Below are 22,479 nucleotides of genomic sequence, written 5' to 3' on the forward strand. Positions count from 1 at the left end.
CAGACACCTTCTCACTTGGTCATTATGTGGGTCCATGAATTAATGCTCACTGGATCATAGAAAGTCCCAGTCTGTTTGAGGGACCTTTATTTAAACACACAGGCACGCACTCTGCACAACCACACCCCTCCTCCCCAGACTCCTCTGGCCCAATTCACAAACTCGCAACTTTTTATATGAGACTCAGTGAGAATCATAATACTAAGCAGTGGTGTAAAGTACTACTTAAGTAGTTTTGTGGAGGGGGTATCTGTACTTTACTACATTCCTAAAGGAAGGCCCCAAAAAAATGGCCAAATACTCCTTCCACAAGATATAGTCCCGACACAAATCTCGGGTTGCTAGAGAAGTGACCCAGTCGTTCGGTCTTTTTGTTCTGAATCTATGGACGCGGCACAGTCGTTCGTTCTAAATGTTACATTGCCATACTGGCTGGCAATGTTCTTATCCCTTGTATGCTAGCTAGCCAACTATGACTAATTTACAGCCATGTCAAAAAGTGCAGCCAGAATAACAGCAAAGTATCTGCATTTGCATAAACTGTTTTCTATTTGGATACATCCATAACAATGAGCTAATGATTCGAGATTTTTTAATGCTTTTTATAGTGGAGATCAAGTTTATAAATTGCCTGGCTGGGCTGATGAGACAGTGGATTGTGCGATCAGATGGAACAGTGTAAATAGGCATTTAAACGTCATAGATTTAGCCAGCGGTAATTTCCCACCCGTTGTATAATCCACACTGTCACAACCCAATCAATAGTTTGATCCAAATGCTCTTTGTACTCCTCCATCCATTTACATGTGTGGACTTTGGAGAGGCAGACAGACAGGGATGTTGAAAGATAGAACGCAGAGGCAGTGCTGTATGAATTATCTCTCAGATGTCAGTTATGCAGTGTTGATGGTGGAGTGCGAGGAGAGCGCACACACACGGAACAGCCCCTATAGCTGGCAGCTGGTGGTTCTAAAGCAGACTCGCCGTTGCTGAGAGAGAAGGACCTGTCAAGTCTCTCACGTCCCAGAAGAAACACAAGTGAGGTTCGGGATTGATGTAACACAGTTTTAACTGTTTGCACAGCAATACAGTGAAGTTAATTCAACGATTTTGGTAAGAGGAGCCACGTTTCAAACGAGGAATAGAACATTCCGACGGGAAGATGTTTTGCATTGCAGAAATTTGGTTTAACGTTTTAATAGTGGTGACTTCAAACACACGTATTGTAGCATTTGAAAGGACTGGACTGCTATTATCGTCGGCTACTGAACACAAACGTTGTCATTGGGCTAGAGTATGAGAATAGGCTATTGAGGACAATGCTAACACAATTTCCAAGGGTTGCTACACCGGAACATGTGCAACGCTCCACCGCATTCGCGCGTTGTCCACTATGACAACCACTGCCAATAACTTTTGCAATGTAGCAAACAACTATCGCTTAATTTTTTTTTTACCAGACTAATACAATGATTCGAGTGGTTTGGTTTTGATGCAGTGTAAACGTCGGGGATGAAGATGTTTATCTTCAGTGTCCTGGCGAGTTTATTAGCGTTTACTTCACTAACATGTGGCTATCAGATGTCGTGGGAAAATTGGAATGGCAATTCGCAGAACCGAGTGAATAATCTTGACAAGACTACTCAACCTCACATCATTTTCATCCTGGTTGATGACCAAGGCTTCCGGGATGTGGGTTACCATGGGTCCGAGATCAAAACCCCAACTCTGGACAGGCTGGCAGCGCAGGGAGTGAAACTGGAGAATTACTATGTGCAGCCTCTCTGCAGCCCCTCCAGGAGTCAATTGATGACTGGCAGGTAAGTTTAACCTCCTGTCTAGTGGGTATTCAGTTGTGGTGGGTATTCAGTTGTGGTCAATCAACCTGGTCTTGGAGCATTTTGTATTATTCTGTACGTAAATCCGAGACACTTAATTTAGTATGATACAGTATGTTACATTTCGTATGGTATGTATTAATTTGCGGATGTCCATGACCCATTTCGTATGATATTTTCAGAATTAAAAAAAAAAGTCAAACGTACAATATGTTATGAATTTGCAAAACATACAATAATTTTAGCTAGCTGGCTAACGTTAGCAAGGCTAGAGGTTAGAGTTTAGGAGTTAGGTTAAAGCGTTAAGGTTAGGGAAGGGTTAGCTAACATGCAACGTATTTGCAAAGTAGCTAAAAAGTAGTAAGTAGTTGCTAAAATTATAAAGTTGTCTGTGGTGAGATTCAAACTCACAACCTTTGGGTTGCTAGACGTTTGGTTAGGATTAGGGAAAGGGTTAGCTAAAAGGGTTAGGTAACATGCTAAGTAGTTTTTGTATTTGATTTATTTCATTTTTTAACATTTTAGTAATTTAGCAGACGCTCTTATCCAGAGCGACTTACAGTAGTGAAATGCATACATTTCATACATTTCATTTTTTTTTTTTTCTTCTGTGCTTTATTTAACCAGGTAGGCCAGTTGAGAACTAGTTCTCATTTACAACTGCGACCTGGCCAAGATAAAGCATAGCAGTGCGACACAAACAACAGCACAGAGTTATACATGGAATAAACAAATGTACAGTCAATAACACAATAGAAAAGTATATATACAGTGTGTGCAAATGAGGTAAGATTAGGGAGGTAAGGCAATAAATAGGCCATAGTGGCGAAATAATTACAATTTAGTAATTTAACACTGGAGTGATAGATGTGCAGAAGATGAATGTGCAAGTAGAGATCCTGGGGTGCAAAGGAGCAAAAACAAAATAACTTTGGGGATGAGGTAGTTGGGTGGGCTATTTACAGATGGGCTATGTACAGGTGCAATGATCTGTAAGCTGCTCTGACAGCTGATGCTTAAAGTTAGTGAGGGAGATATGTCTCCAACTTCAGTGACTTTTGCAATTAGTTCCAGTCATTGGCAGCAGAGAACTGGAAGGAAAGGCAGCCAAAGGAGGAATTGGCTTTGGGGGTGACCAGTGAAATATACCTGCTGGAGCGCGAAATAGGAAGGAATATACCTGCTTTGTTGCGAAATAGGAAGCCGATTCTAGATTTAATTTAGAATTGGAGATGCTTAATGTGAGTCTGGAAGGAGAGTTGACAGTTTAACCAGACACCTAGGTATTTGTAGTTGTCCACATATTCTAGGTCAGAACCTTCCAGAGTAGTGATGCTAGAGGGGCGGGCAGGTGCGGGCAGAGATCGGTTGAGGAGCATGCATTTAGTTTTACTTGCATTTTAAGAGCAGTTGGAGGCCACTGAAGGGGAGTTGTATGGCATTGAAGCTCGTCTGGAGGTTAGTTAACAGTGTCCAAAGAAGGGCCAGAAGTATACAGAATGGTGTCGTCTGTGTAGAGGTGGATCAGAGAATCACCAGCAGCAAGAGCGACGACATTGATGTATACAGAGAAAAGACTCAGCCCGAGAATTGAATTCTGTGGCACCCCCATAGATACTGCCAGAGGTCCGGACAACAGCCCTCCGATTTGACACACTGAACTCTGTCTGAGAAGTAGTTGGTGAACCAGGCGAGGCAGTCATTTGAGAAACCAAGGCTGTTGAGTCTGCCGAAAAGAATGCGGTGATTGACAGAGTCGAAAGCCTTGGCCAGGTCGATGAATACGGCTGCACAGTATTGTCTTTTATCGATGGAGGTTATGATATCATTTAGGACCTTGAGCGTGGCTGAGGTGCACCCATGACCAGCTCGGAAACTAGATTGCATGGCGGAGAAGGTACGGAATGATTTGAAATAGTCGGTGATCTATTTGGCTTTCGAAGACCTTAGAAAGGCAGGGTAGGATAGATGTAGGTCTGTAACAGTTTGGGTCTAGAGTGTCTCCCCCTTTGAAGAGGGGGATGACCGCGGCAGCTTTCCAATCTTTGTGAATCTCAGACGATACGAAAGAAAGGTTGAACAGGCTAGTAATAGGGGTTGCAACAATTGCGGCAGATCATTTTAGAAAGAGAGGGTCCAGATTGTCTAGCCCAGCTGATTTGTAGGGGTCCAGATTTTGCAGCTCTTTAAGAACATCAGCTATCTGGATTTGGGTGAAGGAGAAATGGGGAAGGCTTGGGCAAGTTGCTGTGGGGGGGTACAGAGCTGTTGGCCGGGGTAGGGGTAGCCAGGTGGAAAGTTGCAAAGTATCTAACTAACTCATTTCAGTGTCCCGTATGTACATTTACTATGTTATGTCTAATCTATGAGACCAGGCTGGGCCAATGCACTGAGTGTGTTAAAGTGTTATAAATGTGTTATAAAGTCAAGAGGTGACCATTCCACCTGCGTCCCGAGGGGGATGGTTATTGTCTTCTTCAGACTGATTTACTTATGTCCACTAATTAGCCTGCCCTGTACATGTGAGGTGATCAATTGTCAAAATTAATTGTGCATGGGAGACTTAATTGTTGGCTAAATTACTAGAGTAAGGTCCATTGGAGCGTTATGACTGTTTTTCACAGGAGCATAATAGAAGAGCCCTGTGAAGTATCCCACTTCTGCATGGAAGCGCAATGTGACTTGAAAGGCTATGCAGACAGACTTCAGTTACTGTATGTTCTCAAGACAACTGAAATGCATGCAACAGCACACAATATAAAGTGCAACAATGACTGCTTTGAATCTGCTGTTTCAACTCTCTCGCTCTCTTTCTCACCTGGTTCCTCTCTAGGTTTCTTCCTAGGTCCCTGCATTTAAGGAGTTTTTCCTAGCCACTGTTCTTATAAATCTGCATCGCTTGCGCTTTTGTTGTTATAGGCCCGGTATCTTTATAAGCACCTTGTGACAACTGCTGATGTAAGAAGGGCTTTATAAAATAAATTTGATTGCTTCAAGATAACATTTCAAAACACATAATTGAGTGCTGGAGAACAAAGATGCACAGTAACAACTTAACTGTTTGCAAGTGGAGACACTATAGCAACCACCTGCGTCCACAGAAGAAAACGCAACGTATACAGTGCATTCGGAAAGTACTGAGACCCCTTGAATTTTTTCACATTGTGTTATGTTACTTATTCTAAAATGTCTTTCTCATCAATCTACACACAATACCCCATAATGACAAAGCAAAAACATGTTTTTAGACATTTTTGCAAAGCTATTAAAAATAACAAAAATAAATAGCTTATTTACATAAGTATTCAGACCCTTTGCTATGAGATTTTAAATTGAGCTCAGGTGCATCCTGTTTCCATTGATTATCCTTGAGCTGTTTCAACAACTTGGAGTCCACCTGTGGTAAATTCAATTGATTGGACATAATTTGGAAAAGCACACACCTGTCTATATAAGGTCCCACAGTTGACAGTGCATGTCAGAGTAAAAACCAGGTAATGAGGCAGGTGACCAAGAACCCGATGGTCACTCTGACAGAGCTCCAGAGTTCCTGTGTGGAGATTGGACAACCATCTCTGCAGCACTCCACCAATCAGGCCTTTATGGTAGAGTGGCCAGACAAAAGCCACTCCTCAGTAAAATGCACACGACAGCCCGCTTGGAGTTTGCCAAAAGTCACCTAAAGACTCTGTCTCTCATTCTCTGGTCTGATGAAACCAAGATTAGACTCTTTGGCCTGAATGCCAAGCGTCACGTCTGGAGGAAACCAGCCACCATCCTTACGGTGAAGCATGGTGGTGGCAGCATCATGCTGTAGGGATGTTTTTCAGTGGCAGGGACTGGGAGACTAGTCAGGATCGATTGAAAGATGAACGGCGCAAAGTACAGAGAGATCCTTGATGAAAACGTGCTCCAGAGCACTCAGGACCTCAGACTGGGGCGAAGGTTCACCTTCTAACAGGAAAACAACCCTAAGCACACAGCCAAGACAACACAGGAGTGGCTTCGGGACAAATCTCTGAATGTCCTTGAGTGGACCAGCCAGAGCCTGGACATGAACCCAATCCAACATCTTTGGAGAGACCTGAAAATAGCTGTGCAGGTACGCTCCCCATCCAACCTGACAGCTTGAGAGGATCTGCAGAGAAGAATGGGAGAAACTCCCCAAATACAGCTGTGACAAGCTTGTAGCATCATACTCGAGTCTAATCGCTGCCAAAGGTGCTTCAACAAAGTACCGAGTAAAGGGTCTGAATACTTATGTAAATGTGATATTTCAGTTGCGCCTATAGTGTCTGCCTACTGAAACGGGAAGGTTGCTGGGCACCTCTTCTGGCAAATTCTGAAAAAAGTGTCTCCAATGTTGCCCACTCCACCCACCCCTGTTGTACATATGGAAGTGTCGGTGTATATTCAGTTATGGTACCAGGCAACTCCTGAAAGGATGATTCCAAGAGAGTGGTGGTGTTTTTTTAAAATCTATGTTTTGAAACAGAAGGGTGTCCTCTGAAAAGGAGATTAGGGGCCCTTTTGTGTGTGTTTTACTAATGGATAGAAATGTGAGGACAGCTATGGTACTGCAATGTGCTGTATATTAGAGGGGCCAGGCTGGATTTCCCTTCCATGCCTTGCGGTGGGATTTCAGCAGATGTCTGGCCCATGATCCGTTCTATAGGACCGTTAAAATGTCAAGATGTCAATGCTTTTCCCCTTTTGTGGCCTACAATATAGTAACTTGAATATCGTGCTGAAAGGGTGGTTGTTGTGATCTCTAAACTTTTGCTCGCCGCTTAGGGTCCTTTTTGGAGGTGTAATCGTTTTGGGGCTTATTAGGGGTTTTGGGCTGGTTGACATGGCAACCAACGGAATCTGACCTGCCACACACGCTCAATTTAAATTCCAGTTGTTATTGTTGCGCCCCAATTGTAAACCACAGCTATACACCAGAGGGCTGTAGTTTGAAATGATTTTTTTCCCCCCTCAACTGTCTCTAGATGGACAGGTTGTCTTGCCTCAAATATTAAGTTCTACCCAGGGGACTGAAGGGGACTGACAGGTCAAAATATCCAGATATCCCGGGGCACGTTGACATGTATGGTAATGAAGTTCAAGTAGAGGTAATATCAGCCATTTCTGACGAAAAAAGTCTTGCATGAAGGCTCTTTCTGGACTGCGAAGCACTCTCCATTTAAATGTGCTTTTTAGTCCAGGAGTAGGTCTGCACAATAGTCACAAAATCTCTCTAAACCCCCTTTCTCAACCCCGATGTGCCCTCTCCCCCTACTACCATGCCCACACACTATCATTCCGGTCACTTGTCCTAAAAAGAGAAGCTATCGTTGTGATGGTGACAATGGTCTTTGAGTCGCGAGGGTTTTCCAGAATCAACTCAATCGACTCAGCTTGTTGTGCAGGATTAGAGATGGCCAGGTCAAATGTTGTCCGTCCCGCTCAACCTCTCTCCCTTTGCTGTAATGCAACACGTGGATACCAGAGAGAGGCACAAACTTGATCCTTCACACACAAGCGCCCACTGTCTTCTGCCCTCAGGTCCTTCATTTGCAGAGATCAGGTGGTGGCAGCATGCAAGACTGACCCAGCCACTGAAATCGCAGCTTTCTTTAAAAATGTATTTCTGTCTTCACCTCATTAAACTCCATTAAAATTCTAAAGGCCCTCCTGTTGGCCATGAGGCTGAGAGAAAAAACAGAGAATTTCCTGCAGTTCTACACATTTTGCCATGTCTTACGCTATCTGAGTGACTCAAACATTAATAAAATCAATGGGGACCCCATACCATGACAGAAATACTGCTGAACGCATTATTTTAATTCTTGATTCTCCCTGACTGTCTAGCTTTTATTTCAACCTGGTCTCAGAGCATTTTGTATATTCTGTATGTAAATTCGAGACACTCCATTTAGAATGATATGTTACGTTTCGTATGGCATGTTACGAATTACAATTTGTTTTATATGTTACGAATTTGCTAAATGTATGATATGTTGTGAATTCTAGCTAGGTGGCAAACGTTAGCTAGCTGGCTAACATTAGCTAGGCTATGGGTTAAGGTTAGGTTTAGGAGAAGGAGAAGGGTTAGCTAACATGCTAAGTAGTTGCAAAGTAGCAAAAAAATGTATTAAGTAGTTAGCTAACTCAAAGTAATTAGCTAAAATGCTAAAGTTGTCCGTGTTGAGATTCAAACTCGCGACTTTAGTCCCACCTCTCCACATTTGCGTTAGGGTTAGCAATCCACCCAATACTTAAGCGATCCACCCAATACTTTGCTATGCAGAAAAAAAACTGATGTTATCTAGACTGAGATAGGAGAAAGTTATGGGGTCAGTAATGGAGAAGCGATGGAGACAAGTGATCAACCACCATACTTTTGTTTTTGCCTTAAGTAACCATCTGTCTTATGTAACCATAGCAAGCGTAACATATCATACTAATTTGAGTGTTCCAGATATTTACGTCTAGTCTGAGACCAGGCTGTTTATTTAGTTGATTGTTAGTTCTCAAAGATATATAGGTCCATTAGCTTTTCTACATACTTTATGTAAGTTTACACTCAAATGTTCCATCCCAAAAATTATATATAAAAAAAATATATATTTATTTACTGTTTGGACATAGGCGGCCTGAAAATACACTTAAGCGATCCACCCAATACTTTGCTATGCAGAAAACCCCCCTGATGTTATCTAGACTGAGATAGGAGAAAGTTATGGGGTCAGTGATGGAGACAAGTGAAACTTATTTGTTCTGCTGCTGTTCGTACAAAGGTAAAGCCCCCCCCATGACGGAGCTGCATAACAAATTGCTACGGTACCTAACCTCACGGCAGCTCTGAATCGAAGCACCTCGACCTCTGGTTTTCCTCAGGGCAGCGGCAAAAACATTGAGGCTTCAGTTGAGCATTTGCCTCCCAAGTTCAACAACAGCCCTTGACTTATTAGACTCTTCAAATCCCATGAACTCTCACTGTACTACTCAGTTATTCACTCCTGGAAAAGTGAGGAGTTATACCAAGGAAAAGGCATAGGTTGTGTTGGCCTGGCACCAGCTATGGTGTTCCTTTTTTAAAGTTTAAGAATGTGGACTATGTCTGTGGAATGGGTGTGTGACATGGTGAGACAATGGCTGGTGTTCAAGACCAGGTTCTCTGAAATAACTTCTCTGCTAGACAAGGCGGTTGGGACAAAGGAATTTTTCAGAAAGTTTTGTAAACACACCTGGTAGTATCAAAGATTGCGTATTTCACAGCTTGAGACATGACGACAAACGTGTCCGGACAGAGCTGAAGTGTGGCCTCTGTCAAAGGGTTTTTAGTACACGGATGTGGAATTAGGCATTCATAAAAGACAGCTGATTTATTTTTGCCAGAACTTTTGGAAACTTCACAACCTCACAGCTGTTTGTCAGGTAGTGTTAAAATGGACTTGAATTATGTCTCCTTGCTGTAGTCTAAATTCACTATTACATTCTCAGACGCACTCCTTTTTTTATAAAGATTTGTGTGACCAGTCTGAATAAAAACTATTGAGAAAAGAGCCAGAATACCTTTTTTTTCCCCCTCCATCTCCTGAAACTCTCTTTCTTTTCTCTCTCTCTCACACATCTATCAATCCCTCTCTGTTCCCCTCTCTCTACTTTCTCACTCCCTACTTCCCACGGGGGATGACTCCGGTGGAATCGGCGTAAAGCTAAATTCTATTTAGCTATCAAGGGCCCACATCGCTGATGAACCGCCATCCATCGACAAACAAATGATCAGGAATGTGCCCCACAGTGGCTTCTGGGTTCCGTGGAGGACATCACCAATGTGGATAAGGGCAGCTTTATAAAACCAAACACTGTGCCGTCTTGGTGTCAAGGCGCTGTAAGTTGCAACTCTATCAAACCGCGGGCAGAACCGTGGTTTATTTGCACAGGGCTACTCTTTTCCCTTTTGCCTCTCACCCCAGTCAAGTCTCATCTTCCATTTCTCCAGACCCCATGCAGAGACTGTCCACAGTCCCCCAGCTTCTCCTCTCACTCACCCATCTCCTGTCGCTTCACTGAGCTGTCACTCTCTTTTTGTACATCTCTCTCTCTCTCTCTCTCTCTCTCTCCCTATACACTCACTCTGTTGCCCTTCTACCCTTTCCTTCACCCAAACACTCACTCCATCCCAGCACACTGGGTTGCAGAGCGAATACACACTGGGACGGTTGATGAAGTGAACCTGTGGATATGTGAAGCAAGGCCAACGTGTGAATAAGGGAATGAAGAATGTGTAAGGGAGGGTCCGGACAAGAGCGAAGGAATCTATAGTGTTTTGAGTCCTGGAAGGGAAAGTGTGATAAGTTAAAGAGGATGAGTGCCAAAGGAGGGAGCAGCAGAAGTGAGATTGAAGGGGCGGTCCAGTCAGATCAAGTCGGAGGGAAGGGGAGGAAGGGAATAAGCGAGGGAACCACACCGCTCCAAGGCTGAATTTCATTAGCTTTAGAGAGCCGAGGAGAGGCTGCTTATTCCAACCATATGTGGGGAGACGTGGAACAGTTCCGTGGGGTTGGCACATGGAGCCGGGCCCGGGCCCAGGGATAGTGATGGTTTGAAACCTAGTATAGGCCTAGAACCCAGTGGTTGTGTAGTCTAGTAGTGGTATCCCCGTTGTGCCTTGTGGGATTATGTGATTGCAAGCTGCACTTGTTGATTTGTGTTTTAAAATGGCTTGTGATTTGTTGGCCTAGTGGTCCAGCGGTTGTGTAAAAAATAAACCGGGGCGATAGCTAGTGTGACTACAATGGGTGTTTTTGAGATTGTGGCTGTACTGTAATTTGGTTGATATGGAAGTAAAGTAGGGAAGAACCATGAGCTCATGCCGTAAGATGTTAATGAGGGTCTGTAAACGGGCTGCATGCGACCGGGTGGGAGGCACATTGAATACGCTCACTACTCCAGTCATCTTTTTTTAAGGGCCCATAAAGATTAGAAAGCAGAAATGTCCTTCAACCACTCAAGACCCATACAAATTCAAGGCCAATGACCCATTCCCTTGAAATACTATAGATAGATATAGACCAGGATACTTTTGAATTCCAGTCCACGTCAAGAGCTTTTGTTTTAGATGAGTGATCTGTTTAGGGATAAGAGACTGCGTAGCATGACATTCTCATTACACGCCTGTAACCTTTTGGTATGTGAGCACCAGCATCCCATAAGACTCTCTGGAGGGTTAGGATTATATGGTGAACTCGCACACTCTCTCATACTTAGATGAATTCATGCAGGCACACACGCACTCGCAGAAACACACATGCGCTCACATACCCACTCACACACTTGCTCTCTTTCACATGCGCACACTACCTTTCGGCTGAACACATAAGAGACTCTTATATTATACACACACACACACACACACACACACACACACACACACACAGCTCTGACGTGCATCTGTCCTTTTTTTCTAACTGTGTTGCATTGTGATTTTGTGTGGCTTTAAAATCTGAAGAAAAAGATACCCCTCAGGGAGACATTGTCCCTTCCTCTCAATCCCAGATTTCAATCGTTGGCTTTAATACGAAGCTGGACAAATAAAAACAAATGAAGTTTCGAAGGCACGGAATGGAAAATCTAATCTTATACGCCGGTGGAATGCATACAAGCGGGTCCGCGTCTGGCTGAGAATGAAGATAATGGAGCAGAAATCCCTCCAGAAACAGCACTTTATAGACATTTATGGGCGAATGAAGAGAGTAAACATGGACGTATAATTGCTTGTGAAAAGCGCTAAACATATAGACGGAAAGTAAAGTTTGCTCTGCACATTTTATCTGTAGTTGTGAAATCTGAGTTCACTTCAACACATGTTAATGAATATATTATGGCAATTGGGGTAACCAGGTTCAGATTCAGCTCGAGTCAGCCCACGTTCTCAGCGCCAAGTTCCACCATGGACCACCAAAGAGCTTGCTTGATTGTCTCTCTAGTCTCTACCCTAAGACAGATGTTGCTTTTCCCTTGACTTATTTTTTCCATCACTATATTAGTTTATTTGAGCCATATTGGATCCAGTTAATGATAGCTCAGCGCAACAATGCTTCCTCTATTCACCCAGTGTGTTTTTGTTGTGGAGTGGCGATTGAGAGGCCCCTACTCAGACCACTAACTGGTGAGAAGTGATCATCCCAGACCCACATGAAAGCAACACAATCTGGTTCTCATCCCAGATCCCGTAGTAGTGCCCCACTGAATGTTTAGTGTTCGATGATCATTTCCCATTCATTCTATCCTCAAAGATGAATTATGATTCACTAATATATTGAATCTTACATCTTAAAGTTTATATAACATTTTAAACTGCCCCACTTCACTTGTTTGCCATGTTTGCGGCAGGTAGCCTAGTGGTTAGAGCGTTGGACTAGTAACCGAAAGGTTGCAAGATCAAATCCCCGAGCTGACAAGGTACAAATCTGTTGTTCTGCCCCTGAACAAGGCAGCTAACCCACTATTCCCCAGTAGGCCGTCATTGTAAATAAGAATTTGTTCTTAACTGACTTGCCTAGTAAAATAAAATACTTTTTTTTTTTAGAAGAAGAATCCTAGGAGCCACTGAGACCTACGTAGGCCTTTCTTGCAGTCAAAATGAGCTAGTGGCCTCATGGGTGGAATGTTCTATATCTGACATGGTACAGGCGTCTTCTTTTTGTAAGCCCATGACCCATGTGTATACTTTTGTTTCAAAGTAAATGTGTTTTAAGACTACCACGAAAAACTGATTTGACCCTGATTTAGCCCGCTGCAGTAAAAGGTTAACCCATATGCTACAGCCATTCTCCTTTCAAAAGACACCAGAGGATCTTAGGTTTTGGATGCCAGATGTTGGGTTTGTATACTCTACTAATGACCCGATCCCTGCGTGTTGCGTGTAACTACACTACAGTGTAGATGGGACCAAACAACAACACTGCCACCAGCCCGCTGGGCACAGATGTCAATTGAACGTCTGGTCCACGCAGGTTCAACGTAATTTAATTGAAATGACGTGGAAACGGCACTGATTCACCAGCGTGTGCCCAGTGGGAGGTGAACGACGCTATTTTACTACCATAGCGACTGTGCGGCGTTCATTGAGACACATCGGCCACACGGTGACTTGTAGGAGGAGGAGGAGAGGAGGAGGAAGAGCTTGTTCCATGTGTTCAGTAAGACGGTCCTCCCGCCTGAATGACTCCTGAGGCATAGAGTACTGTACTGTCGAGCGTTATGGACTGCCAGAGAGACTACACCATTACCCTCTCCCGAGGTCCATTAGCAAAACCATGTTCTGTCATTTTAGCATACAAACAAGCACACAGCCATACGCACGCGCACATGCACAAATAAGCTTACATACATACATACATACACACATAGCAGCTTACACATGTACACACACACACACACACACACACACACACACACACACACACACACACACACACACACACACACACACACACACACAACAATCATTATGCCAATTTGCAAACTCTGGTCAGCTTCTGTCTGACCTTTTTTAATATTGTGTGAAAATATGAAGTGAATTACATGTACCTCAGTGAATAACCAATTTAAGTCTAAAACCTCTTAGAACGTTCCAGTGTTTCATCAACTAAACAGCATTTATAACTTTCAGTTTCTCAAGGGAATTATTAGCCAGTTTGCCTAAAACACTTAGGCCAGTCATGTTTTTTTACTATTAAAGTTAAGTCAATGGCGAGGTGTTTCTGTAGTGTGTACTCCACCGTATTTCCACTTCAAAGATGCAGTATGCTAAAAATGCATGCAAAGACATGCATAGGGCTGTGTCCAAGTGTGAATAAGCGAGTGTTTGGGGCTGTGGAAATGTTTTCAATCAACTCCTGCCGCTTTAACCTGCAGATCCCACACATCACTTCAATGTTGAAGTAAACCTAGCTTAAACTGAACCAGGAGCACCAATAAATGACTTCAAGCGTAGGACAATGACCAGCCAAGCTGCGCTGTGTGGAGGGGATCGGATGCGTGTGCGTACATGTACATTCTCTGCGTGTGTGTGTGTGTGTGTGTGTGTGTGTGTGTGTGTGTGTGTATGCATGGGTTGTTTTTGTGTGAGGGGAGGTATATTCCACATGAAAATCATAGATTTGGATCCCCAGGAGGGACTTTGAACAGAGAGCTGCAGTGCTTGCACTACCTCTGTGAAGAGTATAGACTCTGCTAAGAAAGCCTTAGGTTTCGATTGTCCACCTCCTGGCTTCCCTCCAGCTAAAGCCTCCTTTTTTCAAAGCGCACACCAACTTATTTTCTCTACCTCTCCTTAGTGAGTGGTTGCCTGTTTTGCCACTGGCAGCAGGAGAGAAAGAGGGATGAGAGAGAAGTAGAGGAGGATGAAAGGGAGGGATTGAGGTAGTCTGGCTTTCTCCGTCTAAAAGCAGCACAGGAGAGTCAGACGTAATTACTACCGAGACAGGCTCCAACGTCCCAGGTTGCTTCACTTTCTGAGCCAAGACGGGCCGTCACCTCTAGACATTTGGAGGACCTGCTTTTTAAAAGACTACCTTTGTTGCTCCCGGGTCTAGCATGGGTAACCTAGCCAGAAATCAGTCACTATGTCATTGTACATGAAGGTAGTACAGCTTTTTACTTCACATTACTAACAGAATAGTGCCTTCCTTGATTACATTACCGAGACTAAGTGCTCAATTTTAAAACCAACATTTGCAGTGTTTACATGGTCTGATATAATAAACAGACCTTATTCCCACTGCCAAATACAATCACAGAATGGTTTGAGGTACTCAGTAAGCATAGCACAAAGATGTTTTCAGAGTAAGATGTGTGTACATAGGCAGTAGTTGTGCAAACAAATATACTGCACACACAGTAACTTTGGTTTGTCTGGGGTTTGATTGTTACCACTAGGTAACAAACAATTACCTCTGGACTTTGATTGTTGACTATTTCCTTGCTCATGACAATAGGCATGTGGTCCTTTTTCGGGAACTCAGGTCTGTTCTACACAAAGACTCTATCACTCTCATAACACCAGCCTTGTGAAGACACCAAGACAAAGTCCAACACAGGTCATCGCTTTCTTTTCCATCTCGGTCGTTGCCAAAATGGCCGTCACAATATAGAAAGTTAGGAACATCATTCGTTTCAGGTCACAGCTCCGTTTCCTGGCTTGCCTTGACTCTTGAATGATGGGTTTTTGCGAATTGACACTCTTCGCCCCAAATACCCAGCACTATTACCACTACATCCTCTGGCATATTGCTCTTGGACATCTCCTGTCAAGCATCACTATGTTCTCTGGTTGCCAGCCCGTGTTAGCCCAAGCAGTCAACTGTCATTTTAAACGTGTTTGCTTTGGACTAAGTCCATTGTAATTACAATTAGATTGCATAATGTGTGTAATCTGTTACGCAAAGCTGTTTCTGTGCCGTTTCATTGCATTTAAATGGCCTGTGAAAGGATTCATTGTTGTTTTAGAAACTTAACTGCATGAATTTTAAATGGATTACCAGAACCTTGAGTGTTTGGTTCAGTTTATTGGAAATTTATACAGTAGCGTGTTGAAATTGTACAAATATTCTCATCCAGTATAGCCTATTTTCCCTATGCGGAGCAATTTGTGTGCACATCATATGCCATGAAACTCCTTCACAATTCAAGCATAGATTTCCAAGGAAGCATATTCAACGTTTAGAAAGTCGAGCCAACTGGTGAATGTCAAAAAGTGGAGGTAGGAAATGTCCAAACACCACAGCAGAGTCAATGCGGCGTATGTATGAACCTGTCATAACATAATACTGCAACTATATTATATTCAGCTGTAAATGTAAGCAAATGCTTTATGATGTGTGACTTGTTTTGGATACTCTGGCCAGCCAGATGAGGATTGTCTCTCCCTCTACACGCTGGTTCTTCTCAATGTTTAGATCAACAAAAGTGTTTCCTAGCCACTGTCGCCTTGGCTTTCTCTTTGTGAAAAAAAAAAGTCATAGCTAAGATTTGATTGGTTGATTGACTAACACCATTTCTTCTGTGTCCCATGCAGGTATCAGATCCACACGGGCCTCCAGCACTCGGTCATCCGGCCCACCCAGGCCAACTGTCTGCCCCTGGAGAACGTCACACTGCCACAAAAGCTCCGGCAGGCGGGCTACTCCACCCACATGGTGGGCAAGTGGCACCTGGGCTTCTACAAACGCGGCTGCATGCCCACCCAGCGCGGCTTTGACACCTTCTTTGGGTCCCTGCTGGGTAGTGGTGATTACTATAGCCATTATAAATGTGACGGTCCTGGCATGTGTGGCTATGATCTCTATGAAGGGGAGGAGGCGGCCTGGGAACAAGATAGGGGCCAATACTCAACCCTGATGTTCACCCAAAAAGCTGTGGACATCCTGGCTCACCACAACCCTCAGAAACCCTTATTCCTCTATTTGGCCTTTCAGGCGGTCCACTCCCCGCTACAGGTGCCCGCTCTCTACCTGGAGCGCTACAAGTCCATCCCTAACTTACATCGTCGCAAGTACGCCGCCATGGTGTCCTGCCTGGACGAGGCCATCCACAACCTCACGCTGGCGCTAAAGCGCTACGGTTTCTACCACAATACAGTGATAGTGTATTCGTCAGACAACGGGGGCCAGCCCATGGCCGGGGGCAGCAACTGGCCACTGAGGGGGAGCAAGGCAACTTACTGGGAGGGGGGCATCCGGGCCGTAGGCTTCGTCCATAGTCCCCTGCTTGTGAACAAGGGGGCCCAAAGTCGGGCGTTGATTCACATCACGGACTGGTTCCCCACCCTGGTGTCCTTGGGGGAGGGGACTCTGGACGAAGACCTCAACCTGGACGGGTACGACGTATGGGAGGCCATCAGCGAGGGCCGTCCGTCCCCCCGTCAGGACATCCTACACAACATTGACCCTATCTACACTAAGGCCAAGAATGGATCCTGGAAGGCCGGCTACGGCCTCTGGAACACGGCCATCCGGGCCGCCCTCCGGGTCGGTTACTGGAAGCTCCTTACTGGGGTGCCGGGCTACAGCGACTGGGTCCCTCCGCAGACGTTCTCCAGTCTACTTCTGACCAACCGCTGGCATAACGAACGCATCCGCTGGGACCGGGGAAAGTCCATTTGGCTGTTCAACATCACGGCAGACCCCTATGAACGAGTGGACCTGTCGCTACACTACCCACACATAGTGAAGAAGATGCTATTGAGGCTAGCACAGTACAATAGGACGGCCATCCCGGTGCGCTACCCAGCTAAAGACTCCCGCTCCAACCCTAACTTTAACGGAGGGGTTTGGGGACCCTGGTACAAGGAGGATGAAGACGATAGGGAGACTAACCTCCTCACTAACTACCTGGCCAAGAAGAGACGGAAGAAGAAAGCGAAGAAGAAGAAGAAGAGGAAGCTCTGAAAAGAAAGGCGGAGGATTAGACTTTTTTATTTTTATTGTTGTGACTTTTTGTGTGAAACTTTTAGATGGTCAGATCTCAGGGATTGACACACAATCTGTATTTTGAAGACTTGAATGGACTGGTGCTTGGATAGTATGGGAAATCAATGGACAAATGGACCTAAGTTTGCCTCAGAGAGTACGCTTTAAGGAAAATACCCACTTTAATCACTACTGTCAGACCTAACACCTATGACCTCATGACTATGGGTTAAGGCCTTTAAAGAATGTTTGTTTTTCTGGTTTTTATTGCATGCTTGAATTCCTGTGACCTTCAGATTGTTAATAGATTCATTACATTTCATCAGAGAAAATAAATATAGAATTAATCTTTGCAGACAGCGTCATATTTTTGGGTGAAATAAAAAGAACCAAATAAACAAAACAAAAATAGTTTATTTTATTAGCTGTTGATTGCAGTGTTGCAAGAAAATGAAAACAAAATGTAGGATTTATATCTGCTAGTCAACTGAGATTTATTTTGTTTTATTAGCACAGTCGGTCTGAACCTTAGAGTAATGTATGTTCTCCCCCTTAGTTCTGTCTGCTCTGGCTCCAGTTCAAGTTGAATGTAAAACAAACTAGCTAACAAAATTAAAGACTCTGATGCAAATCTCCCCTTTTTTCATTTGTCTCATTCCGCCACGGAGTCTTTTCTCATCTTTCTCTCTCTGTACTTCCACGTGTCTCCCTTGCTCTCTTTTTGTCGCTTGATCTCTCTCTCTTTATCTCTCGCCCTCAATGACATTTATCAGTCCCAATTTTGCAGCAGTAAGTGTTTTTTTTGTGACAGGAAAGTTTTCTATGTTTGCTGCACGTTGTCACTGCAGCCGCTGGCACATGGCTACTTAGTACCTTTTTTTATTTTAGTGGAAAATACTATAAAGTTTGACTTGGTCCAGCGTGCCAGATTCAACTCCTTCGAGGCAAGCAACAAAGCGCCAGATTCATCAGTCGGTGTTGAACAGTAAAACGGAAATGCCATCAATGGAAACAACTCACAAGGTTTTGGGCAAAGAAATGTAACTTGCAACCATTAAGTCAAACAGTATTTCATTTGACTTTCTGTTGCTTGGCACTTTCAATAAATATACTATATATATATATATATAAAAGTATGTGGACGGAGCTGCCCTGGTCAACTATAAGTGCTGTTATTGTGAAGTGAAAACGTCTAGGAGCATAAGTCGCGACGTGGTAGGCCACACAAGCTCACAGAACGGGGCCGCTGAAGCAGATGGACATTTTTTTTACGCGCTGTCCTCTGTTGCGACACTCACTCCCGAGTTCCAAATTGCCTCTGGAAGCAACATCGACATAACTTCGTCGGGAGCTTCATGAAATGGGTTTCTATGGCCGAGCAGCCGCACACAAGCCTAAGATCACCATGTGCAATGCCAAGTGTCGGCTGGAGTGGTGTAAAGCTCGCCGCCATTGGACTCTGGAGCAGTGGAAATGCGTTCTCTGGAGTGATGAATCATGCTTCACCATCTGGCAGTCTGACGGACAGATCTGGGTTTGGCGGATCCTATCTGCCTGAATGCATAGTGCCAACTGTGAAGTTTGGTGGAGGAGGAATAATGGACTGGTGCTTTTTTTTTTCATGGTTCGGACTAGGCCCCTTAGTTCCAGTGAAGGGAAGTCTTAACACTACAGCATACCATGACATTCTTTGATTCTGTGCTTCCAACTTTGTGGCAACAGTTTGCGGAAGGCCCTTTCCTGTTTCAGCATGACAACGCCCCAATGCACAAAGCGAGGTCCATACAGAAACGGTTTGTCGAGATTGGTGTGGAAGAACTTGACTGGCCTTCACAGAGCCCCGACCTCAACCCCATTTGAACACCTTTGGGATGAATTGGAACGCCGACTGTGAGCCAGGCTTAATCGCCCAACATCAGTGTCCGACCTCACTAATGTTGTTGTGACTGAATGGAAGCAAGTCCCCGCAATGTTCCAACATCTAGAGGAAAGCCTTCCCAGAATAGTGGAGGCTGTTATAGCAGCAAAGGGGGGGGACCAACTCCATATTATTGCACATGATTTTGGAATGAGATGTTTGACGAGCAGGTGTCCACATACTTTTGGCAATGCAGTGTATGTACATATGCACGAAAGCACACTTTTTGATGAGGTACGCACGCCAATGTTTAAAACACAAAATAGTTGCTGTAACTTTGATTGGCCCATAAAATACTAATAAAACAGTCATTTAATGATGCTAAATGAGTGTTAAATGGCTCTAATGATAGATTCCCTACAAAATGTATTTCTATAAAAGTGTGTTATGTTGCTCTTTACATGAATTTAACATGGTTGTATTAATGTTAGCCAAAGTGCTTGGTGCTATTACTCATGGCCCTATTACTGAGTAAAGAGACTCATTTCTATAGCTTTTTATTTTCTTTCCTAATTAATTTAAAATGTCTCATTGGTTTTGAAACGTGAATGCTACTATACATCCAAATGACAAAGTAAAATACCGGTATTCAAAGGCTAGCTCAAGAAAGGTCATAGCTCTCATTCCAACTAACCCAACCAGCTCCAGAAGCACGATCCTTCCACACTACTGGATAGATCTCCAGCTAGAGAGAGGGGCTCACTGCTGGAAATCCTCCCCAGGGCGTGATGCATTCTTCTCTCATGCATAACACCCCGACTCCCCCCCTAACTCAACCCGTGCCTGGTGCCAGCCAAACCATGACCTCAGGCTACACCACATTAACCCCCTTCTATTGTGGATTTACCGGCGCTAACCGACTGAGCCGAAATAAGATGGTTCCCCATGACTCTAGACCACTGTAAATCCCCAGCAGGTGAAGAAGTAATCTTGTTATTTATGCCGTGGATCCTTGGCCTCTGGTTCATATAGATGGTTGTCTAGTGAATAGTTTTGACTCATGGGAACCAACTTTTACAATGAAGACTTTTATCCATATACACTTGGATGGATCCCATGGGTTTAGAAGGCTGCCAGTGTAGAGTTAACAGGTTAAACACAGCCTCACTGACAAATCAAATCAAATTTATTTTTATATAGCCCTTCGTACATCAGCTGATATTCTCAAAGTGCTGTACAGAAACCCAGCCTAAAACCCCAAACAGCAAGCAAAGCATGTGAAAGAAGCACGGTGGCTAGGAAAAACTCCCTAGGAAAAACTCCCTAGAAAGGCCAAAAACCTAGGAAGAAACCTAGAGAGGAACCAGGCTATGAGGGGTGGCCAGTCCTCTTCTGGCTGTGCAGGGTGGATATTATAACAGAACATGGTCAAGATGTTAAAATGTTAAAATGTTCATAAATGACCAGCATGGTCAAATAATAATAATCATAGTAGTTGTCGAGGGTGCAACAAGCACGTCCGGTGAACAGGTCAGGGTTCCATAGCCACAGGCAGAACAGTTGAAACTGGAGCAGCAGCACGGCCAGGTGGACTGGGGACAGCAAGGAGTCATCATACCAGGTAGTCCTGAGGCATGGTCCTAGGGCTCAGGTCCTCCGAGAGAAAGACAGAAAGAGAGAAAGAGAGAATTAGAGAGAGCATATTTAAATACACACAGGACACGGATAAGACAAGAGAAATACTCCAGATGTAACAGACTGACCCTAGCCCCCCGACACATAAACTACTGCAGCATAAATACTGGAGGCTGAGACAGGAGGGATCAGAAGACACTGTGGCCCCATCCGATGATACCCCCGGACAGGGCCAAACAGGCAGGATATAACCCCACCCACTTTGCCAAAGCACAGCCCCCACACCACTAGAGGGATGTCTCCAACCACCAACTTACCGTCCTAAGACAAGGCCGAGTATAGCCCACAACGATCTCCGCCATGGCACAACCCAAGGGGGGGGCGCCAACCCAGACAGGAAGACAAAAAGCTTCTATATCAAATATTAAAGGATCTTAATGTCAATGGAATTTTATAGAAAGGTCCCAAAACTTTTTTCTTTCTTTTAGCTATTTCACTTATTTTTGAGAAACTTAATGCAACCAGCAATTGAATTGTGTGATCCTTGTTGTGCAGTACGGGGGCTCTGAAAAAAACATGAACAAATGCTCCAAAAACACCCAAATACATCATTTTAGAAATGCAAATGCTCTTAGTACAGTGATGCAGGTCTTTACATGTTGTACTCATGAAATTATGTCATGCCTAACGATTTGAGCCATTTCCCCTTCTCTGTGTAGCCTGCTGCTACAGGTAGCTGCCAAAATAAAGGAAACACCAACATAGTGTCTTAATTGGGCATTTGGCCGCCACGAGCCACTAGAACAGCTTCAATGTGCCTTGGCATAGATTCTACAAGTGTCTAGAACTTCTTGTGTGGAAGCACCTGCTTTCAATATACTTTGTATCCCTCGTTTACTCAAGTGTTTCCTTTATTTTGGCAGTCCCTTGTAGAGCGGTATCGCTTGAGTCGCACAAAATTGAATATAACATTGCGGATAAAGTTAGGAATGACACAATTTCATGAGTACAACATCTAAAGACCTGCATCACTATACTGAGAGCATTTGCATTTCTAAAAAATATGTATTTGGGTGTTTTTTCAGAGCCCCCATACTGCACAACGAGGATGAGGAAATGAATTGCTGGTTGGTGGTTTGTTTCTCAAACAAGTGAAATCGCAAAAAAGGTGTCTGGACCCTTCTATAACACACCATTTACATTATATATTTTTTAAACATTTAGCTGTAAAAAAGCAAAATTCACCTTTTTAAAGAGCCACTGAACACGCTGATTGGTACGTGTGTTTTTCTGTTCCTCATTAGAAAACCGTGATTTCAGTCCTGGAGGTGTTTCCTGACCGATATTTGCATTTAGTTAATGATGTTTGTCCCCTAGAAGACTTTAGACTCCTGTTTCACTTCCTCAAAATCTCCTGAATGAATCTAAGAAAATTATTGGGCATGTCTGTCTCACTGTCTATGCTATTGGATAGAGAGCAATCACTGCAGCTGTTCTCCCCATCTTAGTGGGAAAATGGACATCGTCAAATCAAAACCCAACCTTAAATTTTCCGTTGTGACGCACAAATGTTCCAAACTCCGTTTTAGGCGAGACAAACTTTATGACCAAAAGTATCCTATTTACACTTTGTAGTCCATTTTGACAGAATAAATGTTGCTGACTCATAATTAATGAGTCA

At 43.9% G+C, this 22,479-nt stretch overlaps 1 protein-coding gene across 1 annotated transcript; it reads left to right on the plus strand.

Annotated features, from left to right (window-relative positions):
* The first annotated feature begins 813 nt into the window (after positions 1 to 813).
* On the plus strand, positions 814 to 17,940 carry LOC106577503 (arylsulfatase J). The gene is made up of 2 exons (XM_014155563.2): positions 814 to 1,820; positions 15,913 to 17,940. The coding sequence occupies exons 1-2, from the start codon at positions 1,513 to 1,515 to the stop codon at positions 17,282 to 17,284; spliced, it is 1,680 nt and encodes a 559-aa protein (XP_014011038.2). The 5' UTR covers positions 814 to 1,512; the 3' UTR covers positions 17,285 to 17,940.
* Positions 17,941 to 22,479: the final 4,539 nt, after the last annotated feature.

Source organism: Salmo salar, chromosome ssa18 (assembly GCF_905237065.1).
Source record: "Salmo salar chromosome ssa18, Ssal_v3.1, whole genome shotgun sequence".
Classification (NCBI taxonomy): Eukaryota; Metazoa; Chordata; class Actinopteri; order Salmoniformes; family Salmonidae; genus Salmo; species Salmo salar.